Here is a 26,037-nt window from a genome sequence, read left to right as displayed (position 1 = left end):
TGCCTTGTTGCTCTAACCAGTTGATTGCCCAAAGGTCAAAATCTACCCCATTTTTTTGCACAAAGGAAGAATAGCTGCACAGCATAATGAGCGATGCATCCTCATAGAATCATAGAATTTACAGTGCAGAAGGAGGCCATTTGGCCTATCGAGTCTGCACCGGTCCTTGGAAAGAGCACACAACCCAAGCCCACACCTCCACCCTATCCCCATAAACTCAGTAACCCCACCCAACACTAAAGGGCAATTTTGGACACGAAGGGCAATTTGGCATGGTCAATCTACCTAACCTGCGCGTCTTTGGACTGTGGGAGGAAACCGGAGCACCCAATGGAAACCCACGCAGACACTGGGAGAACGTACAGACTCCACACAGACAGTGACCAAGCCGGGATTCAAACCTGGGACCCTGGAGCTGTGAAGCAATTGTGTTAACCACTGTGCTACCATGCTGCCCTTTCTTGAAACCTTTAACTACAAATTCTGAGTACTGTAGATTGAAGTAGCATCCAACAGTCAGAAATGGGATTGCATCCTGAATTTTTCATGTGATGAGTTCTGGACTCCAGTTACTCCACTGTGTGTGTGTGTGTGTGTGTGTGTGTGTGTGTGTGTGTGTGTGGGGGGGGGGGGGGGGGGGGGGGGCGGCGTTGGAAACCATCTGCCAGCAGTAATGGTGGGTACTGGTAAAAGCCTGAGAACAAGTCAACCCCTCGGCTTCCCATCTGCGATGGAATGAGAATACCCAAAAGCGGGAAGGAAGCAAAGCATTTTCTCCCCAAAAATAAAATACTCTAAAATAAGTCGATGATTGTGCCCTTCTAAGACACCCAAGTCAACTTGGCAGCTTCAAGAAGAGCAGCAATAAACATCCATCAGGCCGCAGGCCAGATTGAGGAAATGATGCATGGCACACGAGGATTAGAAACTGCAAGAGGAAATGACAATTACCCTTTATTTAGACAAATCAACATTTTTTTTGAATTATGGAGGAGGGATACAGTTAAATGATACAGTGCGTCATATTGATCATGATCCACTTAGCTTTAAGTTAGTATGCAAACTTGAAATCTTAACCACAGTTATTTTTTTTTAGAAAATATCTGAATCATTCATATGCAAAGTTATATAATATAATGAAAACCACTTTTTTAATAATGTCTGTGTGTGCGCGCCTGTGTTTACTGTCCCTCAAATCAATCCATTTTGCAGATTTTAAAAATTGTATTCCCATTATGTTTTTAAACGTAAAAGCCTACTTGTAGATGGATTATTAAAACCCACACTCAATATGATTAATTTAGAGCACATTTGTGGTGACCCCTTGTGTCAGTGTTAGGTGTTATTGTAGTTATAAATCAGTGTTTTGAAGAATTATTTCAAACCTTTTGGAATAAAATTTTAATTCTTTTCTTTAATAAATTTAGAGTACCCAATTCTTTTTTTCCAATTAACGGGCAATTTAGCGCAGCCAATCTCTCTACCCTGCACGTCTTTGGGTTGTGGGGGTGAGACCCACGCAGACACGGGGAGAATGTGCAAACTCCCCACGGACATGCGACCCGGGATCGAACCCGGGTCCTCGGTGCCGTGAGGCAGCAGTGCTAACCACTGCGCCACCGTGCCGCCCATCAAATTGAATTCTGATTTCACATTTTTATTGTACGTCACCAGAATTCGAACATCACAGAGTTGTCAGTTTTCAGCTCTGATGACTCAAAAAGAAAAACAATATCTGTTTTTTTTTAAAGGGTACTTCCTCTGTTTATTCATTTGCTGTGTCTTTGCTAACGAGAGAGGCTAGGTGGTTGATATATTCCTAGGCCTTTGCCAGTAATGGTCTAAAACTGGCAGTACAAGAAGAGAGGTTTGGTGTGACCGTCTGTCCATATCCCTCTTTATATGAAGAAATTGCCTCGGCTGCAATTTGGCTGTAGATCAATAGGCCTAACATAAGGACTAACATAATTTTTAAAAAAAATTTAGAATACCCAATTCATTTTTTCCAATTAATGGGCAATTTAGTGTGGCCAATCCACTTATCCTGCACGTCTTTTGGGTTGTGGGGGCGAAACCCACGCAAACACGGGGAGAATGTGCAAACTCCACACGGACAGTGACCCAGAGCCGGGATCGAACCTGGGACCTCGGCACCGTGAGTCTGCAGGGCTAACCACTGCGCCACCGTGCTGCTCTGAAAGACTAACATAATTTAATAGACCCAACATTGTAGAAAAACAAACATAATTTATTCGACCCAACATTGTAAGTTCTCTTTTTAATTAATCCATCTGCCCATATTCTTTGTTTTATTCTCTCCCAAAAATGCCTCTTTGATCCATTTATTCTATTTGCTTCCATTAATTTTACCGCTAACCTATTTCTCAGCCTTTTAACCCTTTATTCTTGGCATCTTACTTTTGAACTAATTCCCGCGTAATTTGAACCATTCTCCAGATTAGTTTTGTGAATCCATTTGTAATTCTGAATGTGATCCTAATGTAGTTGTCACCAAACTGCAATCTTAGCACATGCCTAAATATCACATAGTGCTTCGGGAATTATTTCCTACAAAGCAGAGTATTCTATCACATATAAGGAAACATTAATGGGAGTAACTACATAGGGCAGTAGACTCAAAGGTCCCTGCCCAGTTTATGGCAGGTAGAACCTCAATGATGGGGTTCTTGCTGAGAAACCAACTCACTTTGGGAGCGTAGCTCATATAGTGAGTTATTTAAAACACGTGTGCACCTGTTCAGGCAAGGTGACAGATCCCTTTGGCAAGACTTCACTGTTGAAGTGGTGGAGGAAGAAACTGCTGAAAGTTGAGTTGCAGGTAAGGCCCCAGGTTCTCCAAGGCCTCCTCGATTGTCCACTTGGAAGTTGAGAGTGTGTGGAGGGAAGTTCTGTTTCTGTCCTCCGGCAGGAGCACCCCAAACCCCAGGTCTATCCAGTATGGTAATAGGCTTTTGAAGTGGTCGGCTCCAGGAGGATCACTGGCAAGGCGATGCAGAAAGCTCCGCTCGCTCAAGAGTAGAAAGGGGAGTGCAGTACTTTGCAACAGCTCAGCCTCATTGAGTGGGCCAGCTCACCTCCCAATGCTATTGAAGCCAAAATAACAGATACTCAAGATCAACGGCCCTGCAAGAGCCATCAGTTAGAACATTTCAAGGATGGAGTCTCTGTGAATAACGCTGCCAACTATTATTAAACTTCCTTTATGAGCCTCTGACATCTTTCATTTGCTACTATCCAACTTGTCTGTGTCATCATAATGCCTGCATTTTTTTCTGGGCCCTTCTCAACAGCCCTACAGTACTTGCAGAGATCTCACCAGTAGATTCCTTGTAAGGATGCTTTGTCATGTGTTCCATCAATCCCAGACGTTGACACTCTGGCTGGGTTAGGGTGAGGCAGAGGAATAGGTCCATGGCCAACACCTAGCACCATGGAGCAGATACAGGTTTAGTCCTCTTGTGGCCACCAGCAAACCTCCCTTCCTTCAAATGATCACCAGCCCTCCCACCCAATCTCCCCCTGGGTCCACAGTCAAAGTGTCTCGTATTGTATTTCATCAGGGCTGGTCACCCTGGTGATATGTGCTGCCTCCTGTCTGGCTGCCAGCTCACTTGCTTAATTGTCCCTCCTGCCATGACGCTCTGTTCTGTTTTATGGATATACTGGGGGGGGATTGCTGCTTCAGTAAAGTTCTCTGCTCAAAAACAACCCAGAATAAAAGTCTATGACATGAAGCTGCACTGAACTTCCGCCTGTTACTACTTAAGTTCCAGGTATAATCAACACAGTCACTTGGTACAACAGAAGACTAGCAGACATTTGAGGAATTTTCTTTTCAGTAGTTTAATGAGTGTATATGTAGTTTCCATCATCACACAGAGGCACTCTTCTGTGCCTCCCTGCATCTCCTCTTTTCTAAACTCATGTAGCGCTCAGTCCAAGTTCTCTACCTGTTGTTGATCAAATCACTGGCAAAACATGCATATCCCTCAGATTGTGTCATACTGCTTTGAAGGGTCTGTCAGGTAACTGCTTCCTCATTTTTCACCTCCAACAGAACAAGGAGTTTGTCTGTCGAGGACACGATTACGAGCGTTTGGAGGCCTTCCAACAGCGAATGTTGAATGAGTTCCCACATGCGATTGCCATGCAGCATGCCAACCAGCCTGAGGACACAATCTTTCAGGCCGACGCGCAGTGTATCCTACAACCAGACTGGCATAATTCATAAGTGAACCTGAAGGAGTCTTGTGCTGATGAGTTGTCTTAAATTTTATTTATTGTTGTATGGAAGGCATATAGATTTCATCTCCGATTTTGTAGTGAACTCTATCTCGGGGAATAGGAACTAGAAAAATGTCTCAAGTCTATTATAAAAATTATCTCACGAATAATTCTTCTTTCTAAATATTTTTTCAGTGGTTTAAATATGGAAATTTTCTCTAACTTTGAGGAACATAACTCAATACTGTTAGAATTCAAATTGCCTGACATGATTGCATGTCAGGTAGAATTGTGTGATTTGATTGCAGAAGCCTGTCATCTCAGCCACTCATCACAACAAAAACAAAATCACAGAATCTGCAGTGCAGAAGGAGGCCAATCGGTCCATCGAGTCTGCACCGGCTCTTGGAAAGAGCACCCTACCCAAGCCCACACCTCCACCCCATCCCCATTACCCAGTAACCCTACCCAACGCTAAGGGCAATTTTGGACACTAAGGGCAATTTATCATGGCCAATCCACCTAACCCGCACATCTTTGGACTGTGGGAGGAAACCGGAGCATCCGGAGGAAACCCACGCACACACGGGGAGAATGTGTAGACTCCACACACACAGTGACCCAAGCCGGGAATCGAACCTGGGACCCTGGAGCTGCGAAGCAATTGTGCTATCCACAATGCTACCATGCTGCCCATGGGGATTATGGGGATGGTCCATAGAACTCTTCTATCCACCTTGACATATTGTCGAAATTTTACTCAAAACTGGATTTTCCCCAGGGATAAAACACGGCATGATTCTCCTAAAAGGGAACAAAGTCCAATAGCGAGCGCGTTTAGCCGCGTGTGTCTCGGCCATGGCTACTCAATGCGACTCGCATTGTAGAAGGGGCCTGAGTGGGGAACGTGTGGCTGAGGCCTCCATAGTCCCGTTTTGTACAGTGCGGAGCTCCAAGGTGCCACCTTGGTGCCTTGGTAGTGCCAGAAACCCCAGGTGGCACCAGACGTGCCAGGGCACTACCCACCCAAAGGGCATGCAGCTGGGGGCCTCCGATCCCCTGGGAGACCGTCCCTCTGAGGCAAAGAATCCGAAAGCCTCAGGTACCTCAGGGAATCTGCACATTAGAGTGAGGCGAGCTGTCTCTCTCTAATGTGCAGATTTGCCAAAAAGTGACTCCGTCCCCATTGGGCAGGATTAACATCGCAACGTCTCGCGAGATCACGTTGGATCTCTTGAGATGTTGTGAGCCGGGTAGATCCCGGGAGTGAGATCTCCTGGCTTTTATCGGCCATGCTGCGCCGTGGCAAGCTGCTGTTCCGGCGCATCGTGGCCATTGGCTTGTGTCCCACTACTCGGAGTCATAAGTAAGTTGACAATCCTTGTTCAAGAAATTCCTGTTGTCACCTCGTTATCTTAGCTTTTTGTAATATTCCCTGTCCTAGGTGTTGTTCCCTATATATTAGTGTTATTTTTTTCCACTTTCCCACCACCCACATGACTATCCCAGTGAGCTAAAATTCATCCTGTACTAGTCTTTTCATTCAGGAGGATGGGGTGATCCGTTTTCGAAGATTCTGGCTGTTTGGATGTTTGAGTTGCTACTAGCAGGTGTACATTTGATATGAGCAACATGGAAATGTTCTAAGGTCACTTTGCTGGTCGAAGTGATTTGATTAACACCCATGTAACTCGCCCTCTTGCCTTTTCATTGAAAGTCAAGCACTATTTCCGGTTGACTCAGTGTAAGTATCATATTAAAGTTATCAGCCTCTAAAATTTAAAAGGATCAATTCAGTATGTGAAATAAAATCCTTACGAAAGTATATGCCAATCTCCCTACTTCTCATCTCCCCTGGGACTCTGAAGTTGGCATAACCCTGTATCAGACATTGCCAGTTGTGAAGTTCAACAATAGCATATGCTGGTGGAATGATACAGGTGCTTGTTTTTTACCTTGACAAGGTAAGGTCAAAAAGGTAATTTCAAAGGATACATTTACTAAGACATTGACACCAAATGATGGTGCCACTAAACATATTCTGCAGGACCCACAGCAGATGTTTTGAGTTATCAGAGCATTTCGTCCCTCTTCCCCACTATCTGGTCTACGGAAGATTGTTCCATCAGACGAAACATAAATATGCGCAGATTGTCACATAGATCACAGATTCATGTTTACAGCACAGAAGGAGGCCATTGGTTTCCACACCGGTCAGCAAAGACCTGACTTCGGGTGGCAGTGATGTGGACTTCGGGTGGTGGCTATGTAGTGAGCAGTCGCACACGTGGAGCGAACTTTGATTTTGGGACATTTTGCCTGGTTTATGGGCGATGTTTGGGGGTAGCGTCCCTCATAAAGGTCATGCACAGCAAACACAATACAAGGCAGAAGTTGGACATGGGATCGTCATGCTCTGAAGTCCCTCGGGCCTTGGCCTGGGTGGGGGGAGGGGGGGGGGGGGGCATGGCGGAGGCTTCTACTGCGGCGTTGGCCTATCTGTGGCAGACTGAGATGTGGCAAACTTCTTGGCAGACAAATTTACGAAACAGCGGCAGGTGGTCGCTGAGAACCTTTGGCCCCTATTCGGGTGGCCCTAGAGAAGATAACCAGAGCAAGTCGCACTGATGCAGAAGGTGGAAGTGGCGCTCCCAGACCATACTGACCGGATTGTCTCCCCAGAGGCAGAGATTGCGTTGCTGGCTGAGCATTGGAAAGCGTTGAAGGGCAAGGTGGATGATCTAGAGAACATCTCCAAATGGCACAATTTAAGAATTGTTGGGCTACTGGAGAGCTCAGACTATGAACTATATGTCCAGAATGTATGGAAATTTGGGTATGGTGGAAAGGGGGGTGGGGGGGGGGGGGGGGGGTGGAGAGAGTTTGCTGTCCCCTCCTGAAAAGGATCGGGCCCATTGGTTGCTGATGCAGAAGCCCAGATCCGGGGAGCCGCCACAAGTGATCATCGTCGGTTTCACAGGTGCCAAGACAAGGAACGGGTTCTGAGGCAAGACCATCGAGACTAGATGGGAGGGACCCACTATCAGAATATATCAGGACGTTGGGGAAGAGCTGGCGAGAAAGCTTGCGCCATTCAGCAAAGCTCTGGCCGCGCTGTACAGGAGTGATGTGCGATTTGGTGTGCCCAGCTCGTCTTTGGGTGACTTTTAAGGAGAGAGATTACTACATTGATGCACTGGAGGATGCAAATGCGTTCATCAAGAAGCATGGACTGGGGGTGACCTGAAGTGCTCAAGGACTAAGAAGGTAGATATTTGTTCACCTCTATTTATTGTGGGATTTGTGTGATATAGGGGAGGTTGTGGACTTGTTATGGGGCTTTGTTGGATGTTTTTTCTGGCATTTGTGTGGCACGAATGTAACTTGCCACTTGTCAACCCAAATCTGTAGATTGCCCAGATCTTGCTGGACATGGATTGCTTCATTATCTGACACTACTTCTGGGTATTTTGGGTATTCCGCTGGAGTTGTGCGCGTTGGTGGGCATTTTCGGAGTATTTGACTCACTAGCGCTGCAGACTGGGACGAAGACAGATGTCCTAGCCTTCACCTCATTAATAGCCCGGAGGCAAGAGTTCTGCTTGGGAGGCGGGGGAGGTGGGGTGGGTAGAGGTAGAGGTTCCCCCCCGGTGCCTCCTAGTGCCTCGGCTAGCTAGGGAACCTGATGCAATTTTTATATCTTGAAAAGATCAAGTGTTCCATGAGGGGGTCGGTGGAAGGTACTCGAGATGGCAGCCTTTTAGCTCCTTTCTCGGGGAACTGGTTACCGTCAGCAGTTAGGGGATGGGTTTGTCTTTTTGTTAAGTTTTGCTTTATTTATGGATGGCTAAGGGAGGGTGGTCTTGGGTTTGTGTGGGTGTAGTTTGTATTAAGATTTGCTGTAGTGGTGTTACTTAGTTATAATGGAAAAACATGTTTGCATAAAAATATTTTTTTAAAAATCTGACTACACTAATTGTCGTCACATTGGCCAATAATATACATATTTTTAAAGCCTTTAAGTTTTTTAACTTTTCGGTAATTTAAGAGTGAGACAGTGTTATTTATTAAACTGCAAAGATTACGGCACACCATATTGTTGGGTTTTAATTCGAGTAAAATATGGCACGTTAAAGCACAAGTTGTCTCATGCTTCAATAACTTCAAGATTCCACATCAAGTTTAACAAAGTCAACATGCCATATATTTCAATAGAAAGGTATGCAGTCACAATGGTTGTTGCCTGTGATCAAAGTGTTTTTGTGAGGTCAGTGTGATTTCTTACCTTCCGAATGATTTGTCTCAATTTAAATGATTTTCAGCAGCAAGCGTTTGGGAATTAAAAATAAATAAGATTATTTATTTACTCGCATTTCACCTGCGACATCTCATGCACATGCATCAAGATTAGATACATATGAAGAAAAAAAACATTTTTACCATCTGGAATTATTTCAAACTCTTTCATTTCAGGCCTGTAGTTTCTCAAATGAACCAATATTTTAACAGGTGAGGAGGTCCTGAAAACAGATATTCAGTCAGCAAGGCTTCTTGTGCTTGAATTGCCAGGAGGTCAGCTCTCTGATAGACTTAAAGTTGGGACCGATTGGGGGCGAGCCCTTCTCTCACTTTCACGGTATAAGGCATTGTTGTCTTGCAGCAGGGGTTTAAATGTTGCTTCTTATGATATCTGACCCCGAGCAACACTTGTTATTTTTCAAAGTAGACAACTAACATCGCCGCTTTACCCATGTGCCTTGTTACAAGTCCAATGTATCTAAAAAGTGACGTAAAGAGAAAGCCGGGAATTATAGACCAGTAAGCCTGATGTTGGTAGTGAGGAAAATTCTAGAATCCATTATCAAAGATTTTATAACTGAGCATTGAGAATACAGCGGCAGGATCGGACAGAGTCAGCATGAAAGGGAAATCGTGCTTGACGAGTCTACTGGAATTCTTTGAGGCTATAACTGGTAGAGTGGACAAAGAGGAGCCAGAGGATGTGGTATATTTTGAGTTTCAGAAGACTTTTGACAAAGTCCCGCATAAGAGATTGGTATAAAATTGAAGCACATCTCATTAGGGGTAGTGTATTGAGATGGATAGAAAACTGGTTGGCAGACAGGAAACTAAGAGTAGGGATTAACGGGTCTTTTTCAAATTGGCAGGCAATGACTAGTGGACTAGGACCCCAGTTATTCACTAGAGATTAATGATTTAGATGAGGGAACAAAACGTAATTGCTCCAAATTTGCAGATGACACCAGGTTGGGTGGGAGGATAGGCTGTGAGGAGGGTGCAGAGATTCTTCAGTGTGATTTGGACAAGTTTTCAAAAAATATATTTGGAGGACCCAATTCTTTTCTTTTTCCAATTGAGGGACAATTTAGCGTGGCCAATACACCTACCCTGCACATCTTTTGGGGTTGTAGGAGTGAGACCCACGAAGACCCGGGGAGAATGTGCAAACTCCACACAGGCAGTGACCCAGGGCCGGGATCAAACCCGGGTTCTCAGGGCTGTGAGGCAGGAGTGCTAACCACTATGCCACCCTTGATTTGGATAAGTTGATTGGGTGGGCAAATGAATGGCAGGTGCAGTATAATTTGGAGAAATGTGAGGTTATCCATTTTGGTAGCAAAAACGAGAAGACAAACATTATCTGAATGGCCATAAATGATAGAGAGGGGAATGTGCAACAAAACCTGGTTACCTTCAGTGACTGGTGTACAAGGTTAATGATTGAGATGAGGGAACAAAATGTAATAGCTCCAAATTTGTTCCCTTATCTAAATCATTAACCTGTACACCAGTCACTGAAGGTAAGCATGCAGGTGCAGCAGGCGGTAAAGAAGGCAAATGGTATGCTGGCCTTCATTGAGTACAGGAGCAGTGATGTCTTGCTGCATTTATACAGGGCCTTGGTGAGGCACACCTGGAATATTGCATGCAGTTTTGATCTCCTTTTCTGAGGAAGGATGTGCTTTCTCTAGAGGTAGTGCAGCGAAGGTTTACCAGTTTGATTTCTGGGATGGAAGGACTGACATATGAGGAGAGATTGAATCGGTTAGGATTGTACTCGCTGGAGTTCAGAAGAATGAGGGGGGATCTCATAGAAATCTATAAAATTCTAACAGGACTAGACAGGGTAGATGCAGGAAGTATGTTCCCAATGGTGGCTGTGTCCAGAACCAGTGGGTCACAGTCTAAGGATACGGGGCAGACCATTTAGGACAGAGATGAGGAGAAATCTTTTCACCCAGAGAGTGGTAAGCCTGTGGAATTCATTAGGAGGTAGTTGAGGCCAAAACATGCATGTTTTGATGAAGCAGTTAGATACAGCACTTAGGGCGAAGGGGTTCAAAGGATATGGGGTGTCATGGGGTGTATCTTTAAGAAATGGGTGTTCATCAAATAGCTACAGTGATGTCATTGTGTGGGTGGAGCTGGAATGTGATTCTGTCCTTTACTTTTGTTTTGAGCTGGAAGCTGCAGTGTGTCTTAATTTTGTTTTCAGTTGAAAGTTGTATTCAGACTACAAGGATGTTGGAGTCTCTCTCTGTGTGCAGGTTAAAATGGTGTCTACAGATCACTTGATAATTTAAAAGTGATACCAACTTTCTGTTGAGATTTCAAACCCTGCTGGCTTTGTTAAAAAAGGTATTTCGATTTATGGATGTTGTTCGGAAAGTTATTAAGGGTTACCTATAGAGTATTGTATTTGTGAGGATTATCAGTGTTGGTAGTTGATAAACTGTTTACTGTGTGTTTATAAAGTGTTAACTGAATTCATAGAATAAACTTTGTTTTGTTTTAAACATACTTTAGATCTCTGTTGCTAAACATACTTCAGATCTCTCTTGCATCACACCTGTAAAATGGGCCCTGGTGCTCCCCATAACCAAAATCTATTAAAAGTTGTGGGTCAGGTGAACTCCATGATATACTTTGGTGTTCTCTAAACCCTGGCCCATAACAGGGGGGAAAGTGGGATTACGCTATTGAATGGATGATCAGCTGTGATAATGAATGGTGGAGCAGGCTCGAAGGGCCGAATGGCATCTTCATGCTCCTATTTTCTATGTGTTTGTATCCTTTTCCAAAGGTGTGTAGGGGCGGTTTTGGACCAGTTAACATCCTGTGTTGTGGCTTTTCACACAACGTTTCAGACACCCAAGGTCTTTGATTGAGATGAGAAGCCATCACAATGCGATCAAGGTTAATGGGATCCATTTCATATTCGTCTACACTCAGTGGGTTTTGATGCCTCTATTGTCCAAGGTGAAGCAGAAAGAGGAGTCAGCTGGTATGTTATTGTCGTACCTGCTGACGGTCCAGCTTTAACAAAGGGATGTGAGAATTTCACAAATAGCTGTGGTTGTCCGGATTTTAGTTAGGTATCTGCTTGAGTTTCAGGACTGTCTGGGGTTGAATGCTGCCGAGTTACATAAGTTACAACCATATGAATCCGCTTTTGGTGTCCACATTTTTGCTTTAAACTTTGTAATAGCTCAATGCCTATATGGAGTAGGACACCGCTGTCAGAAATGGTTGAACGGGACCGTTTTTGCCAATCAATGTGAGGAAGTATATGTACTACATATTTTAAGTTCTGATAAAACTGCAGTTGAACGGTACTTATTAAAAATTAATGCAGTATTTACGAACCTGTGGAAAGATTTTTGAAAGGAAACGTTGTAGTTTTAATCAGTTGGCTGTCCCAAGCTGAAAAGGTGTTTTTCTAACTTAATCACACGCTGAGACCTGTGCTATTTTAGCAAGTAATGATGTGGCAAAATGTAGATTAGACCTGTTCTTAAACTGTGTACCATTAAATAGTGCAATGATTAAAGATAGAACACAATCCCAGCAATAAAAATAACACAAAACAGATGGCAATACTTCCTGTTAGAACAGCGTTTCTTGAAATGAAATCTCGAGCAGATAACATTATTAGTGATTTACTTATTTTGTGATTCCATCCCCCACATGGTAAAACAATGCAAAAAAAATAAATATACAAAATGGTTTTCTTAGTCATAGGAATGTAAATTGCTGCCTTGTTCCTTCTCCTGCAGTGAGTGACAGTACTGGAAAAGCATCAACACTAACTTTTTTTTTAGAACATCCATATTTTCCATTTTCTAACAGATTTCAGAATTTTGTTGGGCATAACCCATAAATGCAATTCTCAATGCATTGATGTTTCCTATTCAAAGTAGAATAAATGCTATTTGTAATGACTTATTTTTGTCACTAATCATGTCATCATGGTTCACACTGCAATGATTATTCACTTAATAGCTTGCCTTGTCAAGCAAGTGGGCTTTACGACTATTAATATGAAGGAATATATTAATGAAGGTATATGCAGTGCCCTTGATGGTACCGCAGTAAGTGTTTTCCTTCTAATTACCCACTGCTATTCTTTGCTGGTCACAAAACCCAGTTTCATTTGGTTTTGCCTGTCAGAAAAAAACAGGTTGACAGACACTTCAAGCTGAATCCTAAGGAAGTAGATTTTCATTCTTCAGGCTACTTTTACCAAAGACACAAGGCAGCATGTTTCCAAAATTACTTTCAATATTGCCTTCCTGGGTTAATGGGTAAATGGATTTTAGGATCATTTGCTTGAATGCTTTGAATCTTGTTAGAATGCAAATTTTGAATAAGAACATTGTGTCCATTGAAAATGCTTGCCACTCTATGAATGTCAAGTCAATATTGCAAATGCATCCAAATGGACTCACAAATACGACGAATATTTTAAATTACGAATCTGATATTTCTACATCTAAATATACCATATTTGGGAAATGGAGTAGTTTCTTGAGCTTTGCCCAACCCCCTATTATTACATTTTGAGTTGGTGTTGTAAACTAATCATAGTCCAGAATCATAAACTGCTGACAGTTGTTAGTGACATGTTGGTGATAGCTGGCAGTACTGAAACCTGTTGTGTTGAGGCCAGTTCATGGAATCATAGAATTTGCAGTGCAGAAGGAGGCCATTCAGCCCTTCGAGTCTGCATCGGCCCTTGGAAAGAGCACCCTAATTAACCCCAAGCCTCCACCCTATCTCCATAACCCAGTAAGCCGACTTAATCTTTTTTGGGCACTAAGGGCAATTTAGCATGGCCAATCCACCTGATCTGCACATCTTTGGACAATTTCCCAGTGTTTTCTGAGTTCGCAGATGAAATCAGGGACAATTATACCTTTAAGATAGTTAAAGATGTGTGACACGCGTGCACAGCAAAGCAGCAGAATATTGGACCTCACTTCAGCCATGTTTTGCTGAATTGAGTATGCTTAAATCTGAGGCGGTTTCTACAAATTTCAATCCCGTGTGATGAGAGATTGAGAAATTTTCATTCTAGGTACTCTTTGTAAACTAATTTCTGCCACATGTATCCTGCACCCATGTCTTCTCTGAACAATGGCTCCTGGTCCTCTAACACACCATACTTAAGTTCCTTGTCTTACATCATGGCCCTGTCCCACCTTAACTGCACAGTCTTCTCCTTTTGTTTGATTAATTTGGGCATCCCTTCCTTTCACACTGCCATTGTTGGTAGAAATTTCCATTGTATTCTTTGGAACTCCCTGTCGAAACCCCCTTTCCATTTCTATCTCCACCCATAAAACTTCCAGAAACACATCACTAATGTAATAGCAGTAGTAGAAATCTAACAGCTTCACCCAATTAAATTAAGTGTTGGCTTGACTCTTTGGCGATTTCCTGATTGAAGCCACTTTGATACTTTACACCACAGTACATCAGTAATTAAGAGCTACTTTGAAAGGTAGTCACTGTTGTAATATTGAAAATGTATCCAGTCTCCACCCAGCAAAGCCCCAATCAGCAATGGGACAATGAACCAAATAGCTTTAGTGTCGTTGTTTGTGGGATAAATGTTAACCAAGGCATCAGTAGGGCGCCTTTGTTCTTCAAAACAGTGGGGTGGGGGTGGTCCTCGGCTCAACATCTCATCTGAAAGGCATCACTTCTGAAGTGCAGCACTCTCACTGTACTGTACTGATGTGTGTCAGCCTAGATCATGCAATCAAATCTCTAGAGGAGATTTGCCTCAGTGGGAGATTGTTACCGCTGAGCCTCAGGAACATTTTAGGAGTAAAATGTTATATTCACAAAATGATCCAAACTGCAACCCCATTTAAAGAACTATGGTTACAAGTTATGATTGTTTTACATAATGGCATGTATCAAACTAGACGACATTTTAAAACCCAAATCAAGAAGAATTACTTTGCTAAGTAAAAATTGAGACCTCTGCGGAAGGCATTGACTCATTTGGATGTAACTCTCCAAAATACAAAGTGAACAGTTCTTTTTTTAAGTTTAGTAAATGGGAAGTGATGCAATAAGACTGAATCTCACACTGGAAGTGAAGTTTTTTTGATTGCTGTAATCAAATAGAATTCTTTGACAAGTTTTTCTTATTTCTCTTTAAAAGTCAAGATAATATTTATAAAAGCAAACTACTGTGGATGCTGGAATCTGAAACGAAAGGGAAAGTGCTGGAAAATCTCAGCAAGTCTGGCAGCATCTGTAGGGGGAGAAAAGAGCTAACGTTTCGAGTCCGATGACTCTTTGTCAAAGCTACATCAGTGTCATGAGGAATATAATGTTCAATTGTTCTCTGTTTGATTATGTGAGTCTTTACCATTGCTCACTGTGCTTGATTAGTTAAGCCTGGGTGTAGACTCAGAGAAAAGTTATCAAACCGCAGGAAGTTGCTGGCAGCAAAGAACTGTCGGCATGGAGCAGACATTTTAAACCTGTTGTGCACAGCTCTGAGGGGTATAAAATTTAATAAATAAAATGCTCATAAGGTAACGGTTTACTGATATGGTTTAAAGCTGTTTGACATCCAAACTGAAACAGAATCTACTATCCAATGGATGTGAAGTTTGTCTCCAAAATAGAAAAAAAGTTGCAAGTCATACATTGTCAACAAGACTGATGCATGCTTCCTGCGTGGAGCACTGCGTAGTTTAGGCTGTGTCAACATCATTGTGCAATGGGTCAGGTGCTCTACCATTATTTAAATGTTTCTGACATTTTCCTTCATTCTTTTGGACCTTGACAATAGTGTTCATCTTTTTGGCAATTTTGCAGAAGAATTAAAATTAGCCTTTGCCGCTTGATGTGTGCCCTCACCTCCCATGATGATTGTGATCATTTCTCTTGTTGAACTGCAAATCTTCAGTAAATAAGTCAACATAGCTTTTTTTAAAGCACAGTTTGTAGAGTCAGTTCTCCTTTCTGGAATTGCATATTTAATGAGCATTGGGATATAATTTCAATTGTAATTTTTTTTCATCTACTGTTCTAACGAAAGCACAAGAGCTGAGTAGTTAACACTTATTTTCTTCCAGGCAACGATGGACAAGCTGCACATTTCCACCAATTCAGGTTTTAACTTCAACCAGAATGCTTAGTTTCTGTCTTTAAATTCCAAAGGATTTGATAATCATCTTGGATCTGTTCTGAATGCTTCATAACCTGCATTTTTAATTAACTATCAGGTTTCCAGTCATTTTCTTAACAACTATTATACAGATCTGCAGATCTATGCAGTAATCCCCATCCCTGATAATAATGAGATACTGCAGAAAGAAGCTATACCCGACCATATTAAAAGCTTTTATCGAGTTAACAATATCTGGAGGTTCAGATATGATAGGCCATTCCACAAAGGAATTAAAGACAAGGAAAACGAGTTCAAGGTATGCATATTTCTTTTATGCGAGTACCACAGGAATAAATCCAAATGTTTATTCGAGTTGTTCTGTTTGGTGTCGCTCTGATACTGCATAACACTGTTGGCGATGCTTGGACCCAATTCATGCCTTCCTGGCTGTGTTTAGACAGTCTTTCTTTCAAAGTTTGATTCATACGTTCCACTTGTCCTGATGATTGTGGATGATAAGGACAGCGTAAATTGCAGTTAATGTTCAATAGTTTACAGACTTCCTTACAAACAGCACCTGTAAAGTGTGATCCATTGTCGGAGTCAATGCTAGCTGGTACTCCCCATCTGGGGATAAAGTCTTTGCATAACACTTTGGCTGTATGGGTAGCTGTCTGTCTTCTAGCTGGAGCAGCCTCCACCCATCTGGAGAATTTATCCACTATTACAAGGAAGTCATTGTATTGTTGACGTTTAGGAAGAGTGATGTAATCTACCTGTGTATCCTGGAATGGACCTGCAGGAGCTCTTAATTGAGGCATTGAAGTTCTGGGTCCCAAGTTATTCTTTTGACAGGTTACACAATGGTTTTCTGCCAATTGTGCATGTTTTTTTAATCCTTTACCACACCAACTTATATGGAATTGATCCATCATTTGTTGAGGTGCTATGTGTCCCCATGAATGAATTTGTTGAGCTAAAAAGGGCATTGGTGATTGTGGTGCGACTGGTTTACAAGTTTGAACTTCTCTCCAAATGTCATCATCACACAGTTGAATACCTGATTCTAACCATGTCCATTTTTCTTCCTTTGTACAATCATTCTGCATTTCACGTAAATCATGTAATAAGGTGGTTACTCACAATTCGTAAATGTGACTGGATTCCTGATGCCACTGAGAGGCACAAAAGGAGACAGTCTCCCTTGCTGCTTGGTCCGCAAGAGCATTGGCTCTTGCTTCCATAGTGTCCTCATGAGTATGGGCTTTACATTTTAGAACTGGAATATACAGGGGGATGTCAGAGGTAGGTTCTTTACCCAGAGAGTAGTGGGGGCATGGAATGCACTGCCTGTGGAAGTAGTTGAGTCGGAAACATTAGGGACCTTCAAGCGGCTAATGGATTGGTACATGGATTACGGTAGAATTATGGGGTGTAGATTAATTTGTTCATAATCTAGGACAAAAGTTCGGCACAACATTGTGGGCCGAAGGGCCTGTTCTGTGCTGTATTTTTCTACGTTCTATGTTCTATGAGCATAACTTGATATTCATGAGACTTGACAATTTAGAATATTGGCTTTTTGCCACTGAAATCTGGGGTTGAATCTTGGGATGAGTAAGGTGGCAGGTGAGCTTGATAATTTGAGCCAGCATGTGGTTTGCTTGACATTATCCAGTCACTGGCCAATTGTGTTGGAAAGGCTACCTCCCTTCCAGCAGCAGGCAGCCAATCAAGGCTTATTAAGACCAATTGGCAGAGGTTAATCAAGCGGCCAGCACTCCTGACCCACAACCATCTCTTGAGCTTGAATTCAGGATTTTAATTGCTTCATGATGTTTTCACTTCATCAGACCTGAAAACACCAAGACTGAAATGTATAAAAGTTGTTAATATTAAAGTTTTAATCGATGCATGCAGAGAATAGGTTTTAACATTTCATTATCTCCCCTCTGTTATTTTTGTCAGAGCCTATGGATTGAGCGAACTACTTTGACATTGGTTCAAAGTTTACCAGGTATCTCACGCTGGTTTGAAGTAGATAGACGAGAAGTGGTGAGTTCAATCCGCCAATTATAAATTTCTCAGCGTGTAGCAATGCTGTAACTATGACGTGCATAATTTGTGCACTAAATATAGGCTGCAGCATTTTTCGAAGTAAGATAATAGCGAAATGAGCAGAAACAAAAGTTACTGGAAAGTCCCAGCATGTATTTTGACATCTTGTTTTCATCCATTATAAAAGTCTGATTTCCATCGGAAATCTTCTTTTCCAGGTTGAAATGAGTCCACTTGAAAATGCAATTGAGGTGCTGGAGAACAAGAATCAACAACTACGAACTCTAATCACCCAGTGTCAGTCAAGACAGATGCAGAATATAAATCCCCTGACCATGTGTCTCAATGGAGTCATTGACGCGGCAGTTAATGGAGGACTTGCCAGATACCAAGAGGTAATCGTCTGGGGGATGGGTTGAAGAGATCCAAACGGTAGCAGGACAACAAATTACTCCTGCTGCCCGACGTCATTATGAAAAACTGTTCCAAGGTTGTTTTATTAGTATATTAATCACTGTTTAGTTCCAGCCACTTCAGCATTTGTGTGTTAAAAGCAGCTAGGAGGAGATTGTATCTTTCCGAATAAACTCGGAAAGCTCTGAGCCCGAGTTGAGATCAGAAAGATACAGATTGAATCCAAAAATCCACTGTCTCAAATATTGGGACATGATGGGAAACCAAATTGTCAAAAATAATCTTTCAGTGATGGACTCATTAACTTTCAGGAGATCCTATTGACAGACCAATCCTCCTGTTATCTTAGCGGACCCTGCATTCTATGCCCTGTGAATTTAATCCCACGTCCCCACCCGTACCTTGAGAACAACACTTAAAAGAAAACACAAGAATTAAATACGTAGATGTGCATAAAAATACAGCTCAGTAACAGGCCATTCGGCCCAATCCAGTTTCCTCCCATCCTTTCCCACCTCGCTCTCAGCATCACCCTCTATTCCCTTCTCTCTCATTCACTCATCTCACTTCCCTTAAATGCTTATTTACTATTCTCCCCAGCCACTCCCTGTGGTAGTGAGTTCCACCACTCTCTGGATGAGGATGTCTCTCCTGAATTCTCTGCTTGATTTCTTGGCGATCGTTTCCTATTGGCATCTAGTTTTCCACACTGTCTACTCTCTTTAAATCCTCTTTGAGGTCATCCCTCAGCCTTCTGCTTGGAGAAAATAGACCAGCTTTGTTCATCCTTTGCTGACAGTATAACCACTCATTTCTGGTATGATGCTTATAAATCATTTTTGTGTGCTCTCAAGTGTCTCTTTTCCTTTTTATGATATGTTGAGCAGGATTCTACACAGCAATCTGTGTACTTGTACCAAGGGATGATATAAGTCAAGTCTCTAATTTTGAATTCTGTCCTTCGGGAAATAAACCGGAATTGCTTGATTTGTCTTTTTATGATTCTATTAACCAGTGTCACTGCATACTGATCTGTGTACTCGCAGATCCTTTTGCTCCGTGACCCCATTTAGATTCTTACTTTCCAAAGTAATATGTGGCCCCCTAACTTAAATATGGGCCGGGAATCTCCTTTCCGGGGACTATGTTCCCACACCGACTGGAAAACCGGCGGCAACCACTCCTGCGCAACAGCTCCCGAAAGTGCGGAATTCTCCACACTTCTGGGGGCTAGGTGAATGCCGGAAGGGACCGCGCGAGTTTGCGCATGCGCCAAAGGGCCGGCATGATCTTGCGCATGCGCGGAACCACCAGCGTGTTTTGGCGCATACGCGGGGGGGTTCCATGACCGGCGCGGAAGGAAGATGTGCCCCCACGGCACAGGCCCGCACGCCGAGACGAGGTGGGCCAGCCCACCTATGGGCCCTCCTCCCCCGCCCCCCTCCCCCGAGGACCGCCCCAGCTCGACGTCCCTGCAAGGTCCCACCGCGTATGTGAGCTGAGTGATTCATACCACGGGACTGGCCACAAACGGTAACGGCCGCTTGGCCCATAGGGTCACTGGCAGAATTGCCGGGGGGGCCGGGGGGGGTGGGGGGGAGGGGGGGGGAGGGAACGGCGCCGGAGAATACAGCAGCTGGCGGCGGGGCGGGAGGCTTCGCGCCACCCCAATCCCCCCCCCCCACCCCCCCCCCCCCCCCCCCCCCCCCCGGGGATTCTCCAACCTGGTGGAGGGGGCCGGAGAATCCCGATGTCTCACATCTGTCTGTATTGAAGTTAATTTGCAAATTGTGTGCCCATCGGGTTTGCCTGTTTATGTCGCTTTATAATCTTTCGCAGTCGCTTCAATATTGACCATCCCCCCTCGCGTCTGCCAAAGTTAGTGTCATCTGCAAATTTAGAAATTGCATTTTTGATTCCAAAGTCTTAAGTTGTCCATATAAATTGTGGACAGAACTGATCCTTGTAGGACCCAGCTTCCACTTTCTGATGTGCTCTATAGCTCCCCTTTACCCCGATGTTGGGCTTCCTGTCTTGCAAGCGGCCGATTATCCAATTCTGTTCCTTGTCCCCTGGCAGGACACCAAATTATACTGAAATTCCTTCTGCGACAGAATGGTTAAAAAAAATAAAATCCCAAACATGATCAGATTGATCAGCAGTGCTGAGAACAGGAGGCAACATAATTTACGGTTTAGAAAATTGGGAGTAAAAAGCCAAGTAAAAAATATAAATGGCAAATAATTTACTGGCCTTACAACCTTCAAAGTTTGCTAAAATGTAAGTTTCCCACAATCCAATGATTTTGTATTTATCCCGTACATTTAGTTGTGATAAATAAAGAACACTTCGCCAGTTTAAAATGGCAATGTTGCATTATGCATGCTGGTCATTCCACAATTCTTTTCAGTACAGTGTTGGTAGTTCATCATTTCCTTTGCGCTTCCTCCTCTACAGCTATCTAGATGACTACATTTATCACTAAATATGAAATGAACTAAACCCAATGGAGCAGATGGTAGTAATTAATCATTGTCTAAGTGATATACCATTTCTTATTGTTATGGATTGCACAAGTATTGTCAAAGTGACAATTATGGGGTGTTCACAGTAAATTGATTCCACCTGTACAGTATTTATACAAGGACAATATCCGAATATTCTTTGAAATTGAAAGCAAAAGCACAATGCCTAATGGTAAAATTATTAATTCTGCCATCCTCACTGACATTACAACAAGTGTCACTTAAACAGCACCTCATATTTCATAAAGCATCCCAGTGCATGAATAGTTGTAAAACATAATTTCACACTAAGCCACAGAAGGAACTATGAGGACAGGTGGTGAAAATCCTGGTCAATGGACTGGGTCTTCTGGTCGCGCACTCGGTAGCTCCTGCCAGAGTCATTGTTTTTTTGCCCGGTTTCTGGGGTGCTTTGGTGGAAAAACCTTATGCATCTGAAGGTGTAAGGAACCAGGTAATGGCAAGAAAGGTTGGAGGTAAGCAGTCTGCAGACGGAAATTCATTGACTGACTTGGCTTCACATTGCCCCTCTGTAGATAAAATGACGGAGGCAGCTCCGACCACAGCAGACATGCTTACTGGCGTACTGACAATGGATTTGATAGTAATTTGAGACACGGTGGAAGGTGATGTCAGAAACCCTTCAAAAGTTGGCAGAGGAGGCTCTGGGTTCCATCCGAGAAAGGTTGGAAAAGACTTTGGAGATGGTGAAGGAGCATGGCGAGGTGTTGGAGGATATAGAGAGGTGTTGGAGGATACGGAGAAGGCTCTGTCGAGGTGTAGTGAGCAAGTTGCCATGCTGGAGGCCGAGATCTCTCTGGTGGCTGAGGAAAACAAGAGTCTGTGGGCTAAGATGGATAACCTTGAGAAGACAGAATCTGAGTCCTGACGGAGGGTGTGGAGGGCCCAAATACCACTGCGTATTTCTCGCAGATGTTTGGGAAAATGTTGATGGATTTGCGTCCCCTCCAGAGCTGGACAGGACCCACCGAACACTCCAGCAGAAGACTTGATCCAATGAACCACCATGGGCAGACATCGTTCGATTTCATAGCTTTCAGGAGAAGGAGCAGGTCCAAGTGGGCCAAGGAACACAGAGTGGAAGTGGGAAGGATTTAACAGGATGTCGGAGCAGAACTGGCGAAGAAGTGGCCGACTTTCAATTAATCTAAGGCCGCATTGTAAAATAACGAAGTTCGTTTTGGGGTGGTGTCCCCTGCGAGGCTGTGGGTTACATACAAGTCAAAAGACTATTATTTTGACACTTCAAAGGAGGGTGATGCCTGTGGTAAAGAGCATGGATTTGGATCGAGTTAATTGAGCTCAGTGGGGACTTTTATTGTTTTAGATGGGGAAGGGTTTTGGGGCAATGTGTATGTATCTGTTGGTATTTCTTTGTACTTGGGGTAAAATAGTTTTTCTTTTCACGTTGTTGTATGTTTGTTGATGGGGGGGGGGGTTAACATTTATTTTCCTTTTGTTTACCTTGTATGGGGGCTACTCCACGAGCAGTAAACTTAGCTTGCTAACGGGAGCGAGAGGGGGGAGGTGCTTCAGCCTGTTTATCCATTTTCTCTTGGTTCAGTGAACCTAGCATCCTAGTTTTGTTGGAGTTGGTTAAGAGGGGGTATTGTTCATTTTCTTGTAATGAGTATGTATATTTGGGTGGGGTGTTCAGGGGAGAGGAGGGAGGGAGGTGGGGAGAGGAAGGTTAGTTTACTGACAGTGACTCTTTGTTTCACTTTATGAGTGCGTTTGGCCATCTTAGGTGGGCTTCGGGCCTATAATCTCTGGGCGGTTGCTTGATAATTCCTTTCAGTTAAAATGGCTGACTCCGGCGGGGTGGTGGGAGGTCCCAGATTTGGTTGGTCTCCTGGACTGTAAGGGGGCTGGGTGGCCCAGTAAAATTGGTAGAGTTTATCTGCTCACTAAGGGCAGATGTGGTGTTTTTGCAGGGGACTCATTTGCGGGTAAGAAATCAGACCAGACTGCAGAAACCAGGTATTTCATATTTTATTCGGGCTTTGACGGCAGAGCACGGGGATGGTTGGGGGGGTCACTGATTTTGATGAACAAACTGTTCTTTTTTTGGCTGCCAAGACCATGGCAGAACCCTAAGGCAGGTACGTGATGGTTACTGAGTCCGGTGATAGCTTCTGGCTGCTGTTGAGTAAAGAGTCAAGAGTTTTGCTCCTTTTCACCTTTATTTCCCTTGAATACATTCTGTACAAAACTCTATCACCACACCACATGCCTCAAGAGCCACCTGTGACCCCTTTACAAATCAGTGTCAATTATTGGATACTTAACATCAATGAGACATCTAATTGGAATGTCTCTTACCCATTCCTTAACGCTTGGCAGGCACCTTGGTGGCATTGGTCAATGTATATGCCCCGAATTGGGACGATAGTGCATTTATTAGGAAGCTGTTGGTTTCCATTCTGGATCTGGATATCCAACTGGCTCTCGAAGATTTACACAATGTACTTTATCCTCAGCCTAAGTCATTGGCTCTAACGGGGGTTGGAAAGGTGCTGTTAGGCTTAATGAAGCAGAATGGGACAACAAATTTTCGTTCTGCTCTCCGGTCCACAAGGTTTATTCCAGGATCAATTTTTTCTATGCTCCCATGGGTGAAGGAGGCAAAGTAGTCAGCCATTGTCATCTTGGACCATGCTCCACATTTGGTGGATTTGGTTTTGGAGGTGGGTCCCACTCAGTACCTATCGTGGAGGTTGGATGCAGTGTTACTGAATCATAGAATTTACAGAGCAGAAGGAGGCCATTCGGCCCATCGAGCCTGCACCGGCCCTTGGAAAGAGCACCCTACTTACTCCACCGCATCTCTGGAACTCCAGCTAACCTTTTGGAAATTAAGGGGCAACTTAGCGTAGCCAATCCACCTAACCTGCACATTTAGAATTTAGAACAGTACAGCACAGAACAGGCCCTTTGGCCCTCGATGTTGTGCCGAGCAATGATCACCCTACTCAAACTCACATATCCACCCTATACCCGTAACCCAACAACTCCCCCTTAACCTTACTTTTTAGAACACTACGGGCAATTTAGCATGGCCAATCTACCTAACCCGCACATCTTTGGACTGTGGGAGGAAACCGGAGCACCCGGAGGAAACGCACGCACCCACTGGGAGGACGTGCAGACTCCGCACAGACAGTGACCCAGCCGGGAACCGAACCTGGGACCCTGGAGCTGTGAAGCATTGATGCTAACCACTATGCTACCGTGCTGCCCATCTTTGGACTGTGGGTGGAAACCGAAGCACCCGGAGGAAATCCACGCAGACACTGGGAGAAAGTGCAAACTCAACACAGACAGTCACCCGAGGCTGGAATTGAACCCGGGATCCTGAGCTGTGGGGCAGCAGTGCTAACCACTGTGCCACCATGCCACCCTACTGGTGATGAGGGGTTTTGCGTATGTCTACGGCTTTGGAGGAGTTCAATAAGGATGAGTTTGTCTCCCCCTCCGCATTCTGGGAAGCCTTGAACACAGTTATTAAAGGAGAGGTAATCTATAAGGCACAAATGGATAGGGAAATAAGGTTGGGCGGCAGAGGTTGCTGGATGCTGTCCTTGAGGTGAACGCAGGTGTTTGTGTGATTCTTCCCCGAAACTCCTGGTGAGCAGGAAGAAGCTGCCGTCGCTGTTTAATCAGCAATCCACGGGCAAAGCGGTGAGCCAGCTGCGGCGCTCGAGGTTTTCTTTTATGAATGTGGGGAGAAGGTCTGGCATCTTTTAGACCATCAACTGAGGCAGCAGGTGGTTTCCTGGGAAATCTCTCAGGTCAGGAATTCGAGTGGCAGCTTGGTCTCCGCCCCAGGGAAAGTTAATGCGCCTTTGAGGCATTTTACAAGAGCCGCTACAGTTCAGAGCCCCCAGAGGGGGGCTGGACATGTCGCCATTTTTAGATGAATTGGCCTTTATGGTGGTAGGGGGAGAGAGGCGTGAAGAGTTGGAGGCCCCGTTAAACCCTGAGGAGATACTGAAAGGTATTGGGTTGATGCAGTCAGGTAAAGCTCCCTGCTCCAATGGGTTTCCTATCTATGCTTGCAGGTCAGTTGATGGTAGACAGATTCCTTGTCCAAGGGGGTCTTTGCCTGCTACACTTTTGCAGGCTTCTATCTCTCTTAAATTGAAGAAGGATAGGGACCGCACGGACTGTGGTGCTCATGTTGACCTATACCGTTATAGAATGTGGACTCAAAGGTGTTGGCATTACCGCTGGAGCCCTGTCTTGTGGGGGTGATTGTATAACATCAGATGGGCTTCTTCAAGAGTAGACAATTGTTGGCCAATATTCGGCGGCTGTGGAAGGTTGTTTCCCCTCCGCTGGCTCCGAGCCCAAAGTGATTGTGTCTACGGAGGCTGAGGAAGCATTTGATAGGGTGGAGTGGAGATACATTTGTGAGGTTCTTGAGAGGTTCAGTCTGGGGTAAAAATATAGTTTATGGGTTTGGCTATTGTATAGAGCCCCCACGGCTCGCATCTGTACTAACACCGAGTTTGGGGTACATCCTATTGAATAGGGTCCAAAACCAGGGAATCTACTATCCCCTCTCTTTTTTGCTTTAGCTATTGGACCCTTGGCTATTACCTTGAGAGATTCAGGTCAGTGGAGGGGGATAAGATGGCGAGGGAAGGAGCATAGGCATGGCCTTGTATGCTGATGATCTGCTGCTTTATATTCCAGACCCTGTCCCCACTATGGGTGAAATAATGAAACTACTGAGGAGCTTTGACTCTTGAGGGGTACAAATTAAATCTGGATAAGAGCAAATACTTTCCGGTTAATCCCCGCAGGGAAGGGAGCCAATTTGGGGGTGATGCCTTTTCTGTCTTGCTAGATTTAGCTTCTAGTATCTGGGAATCCAGATGACCCACGATTGGGCCCCACTCCATAAATTGAACAACACTAGTCTGGTGAGTAAGGTTAAGTCTGACTTGCAAAAGCGCGAAACCCTTCACCCATCCTTGGTGGGCAGGGTCCAGACTATTAAATTGAAGGTCCTCCAGAGGTTTTTATTTCCTTTTCCGTGTCTTCCCATTTTTCTCCCTAAATCGTTTTTTTCTAAGGTTGGTAGCATTCTTTATACGGGCGGAAAAGATCCCACGGATCCGTAGGACAGTTCTGCACAGGGGCAGGCAGTCGGCGTGGGGGGGGGGCGAGTTGGCCAATTTGCTCTTGTATTATTGGGCGGCCAATATTGCAAAACTGCTGGGATGACGCAGTAATGTGGGTTCCATATGGGGACAGGTGGAGATGAGTTTGTTTAGGGGCTCCAGTTTGGGGTGCGTTGGTGACAGTCTCACTGCCATTTTTCCAACGCGA

At 44.1% G+C, this 26,037-nt stretch overlaps 1 protein-coding gene across 5 annotated transcripts in view; it reads left to right on the top strand.

Moving 5' to 3' along the window:
* Positions 1–26,037, top strand: part of dock4 (dedicator of cytokinesis 4) — a 440,672-nt gene that overhangs the window by 346,159 nt on the left and 68,476 nt on the right. For all 5 annotated transcript variants that reach the window (XM_038780165.1, XM_038780167.1, XM_038780164.1 and 2 more), the window contains 4 exons: positions 4,079–4,220; positions 15,832–15,998; positions 17,651–17,737; positions 17,959–18,135. In XM_038780165.1, coding sequence (XP_038636093.1) covers positions 4,079–4,220; positions 15,832–15,998; positions 17,651–17,737; positions 17,959–18,135 — 573 coding nt within the window. The remainder of the gene's footprint in view (positions 1–4,078; positions 4,221–15,831; positions 15,999–17,650; positions 17,738–17,958; positions 18,136–26,037) is intronic.

The sequence above is a fragment of the Scyliorhinus canicula genome, chromosome 20, assembly GCF_902713615.1.
Source record: "Scyliorhinus canicula chromosome 20, sScyCan1.1, whole genome shotgun sequence".
In the NCBI taxonomy this organism is placed as follows: domain Eukaryota; kingdom Metazoa; phylum Chordata; class Chondrichthyes; order Carcharhiniformes; family Scyliorhinidae; genus Scyliorhinus; species Scyliorhinus canicula.
Note: the sequence above shows the minus strand (reverse complement) of the source record. Positions and strands in the feature narration are given on the sequence as shown.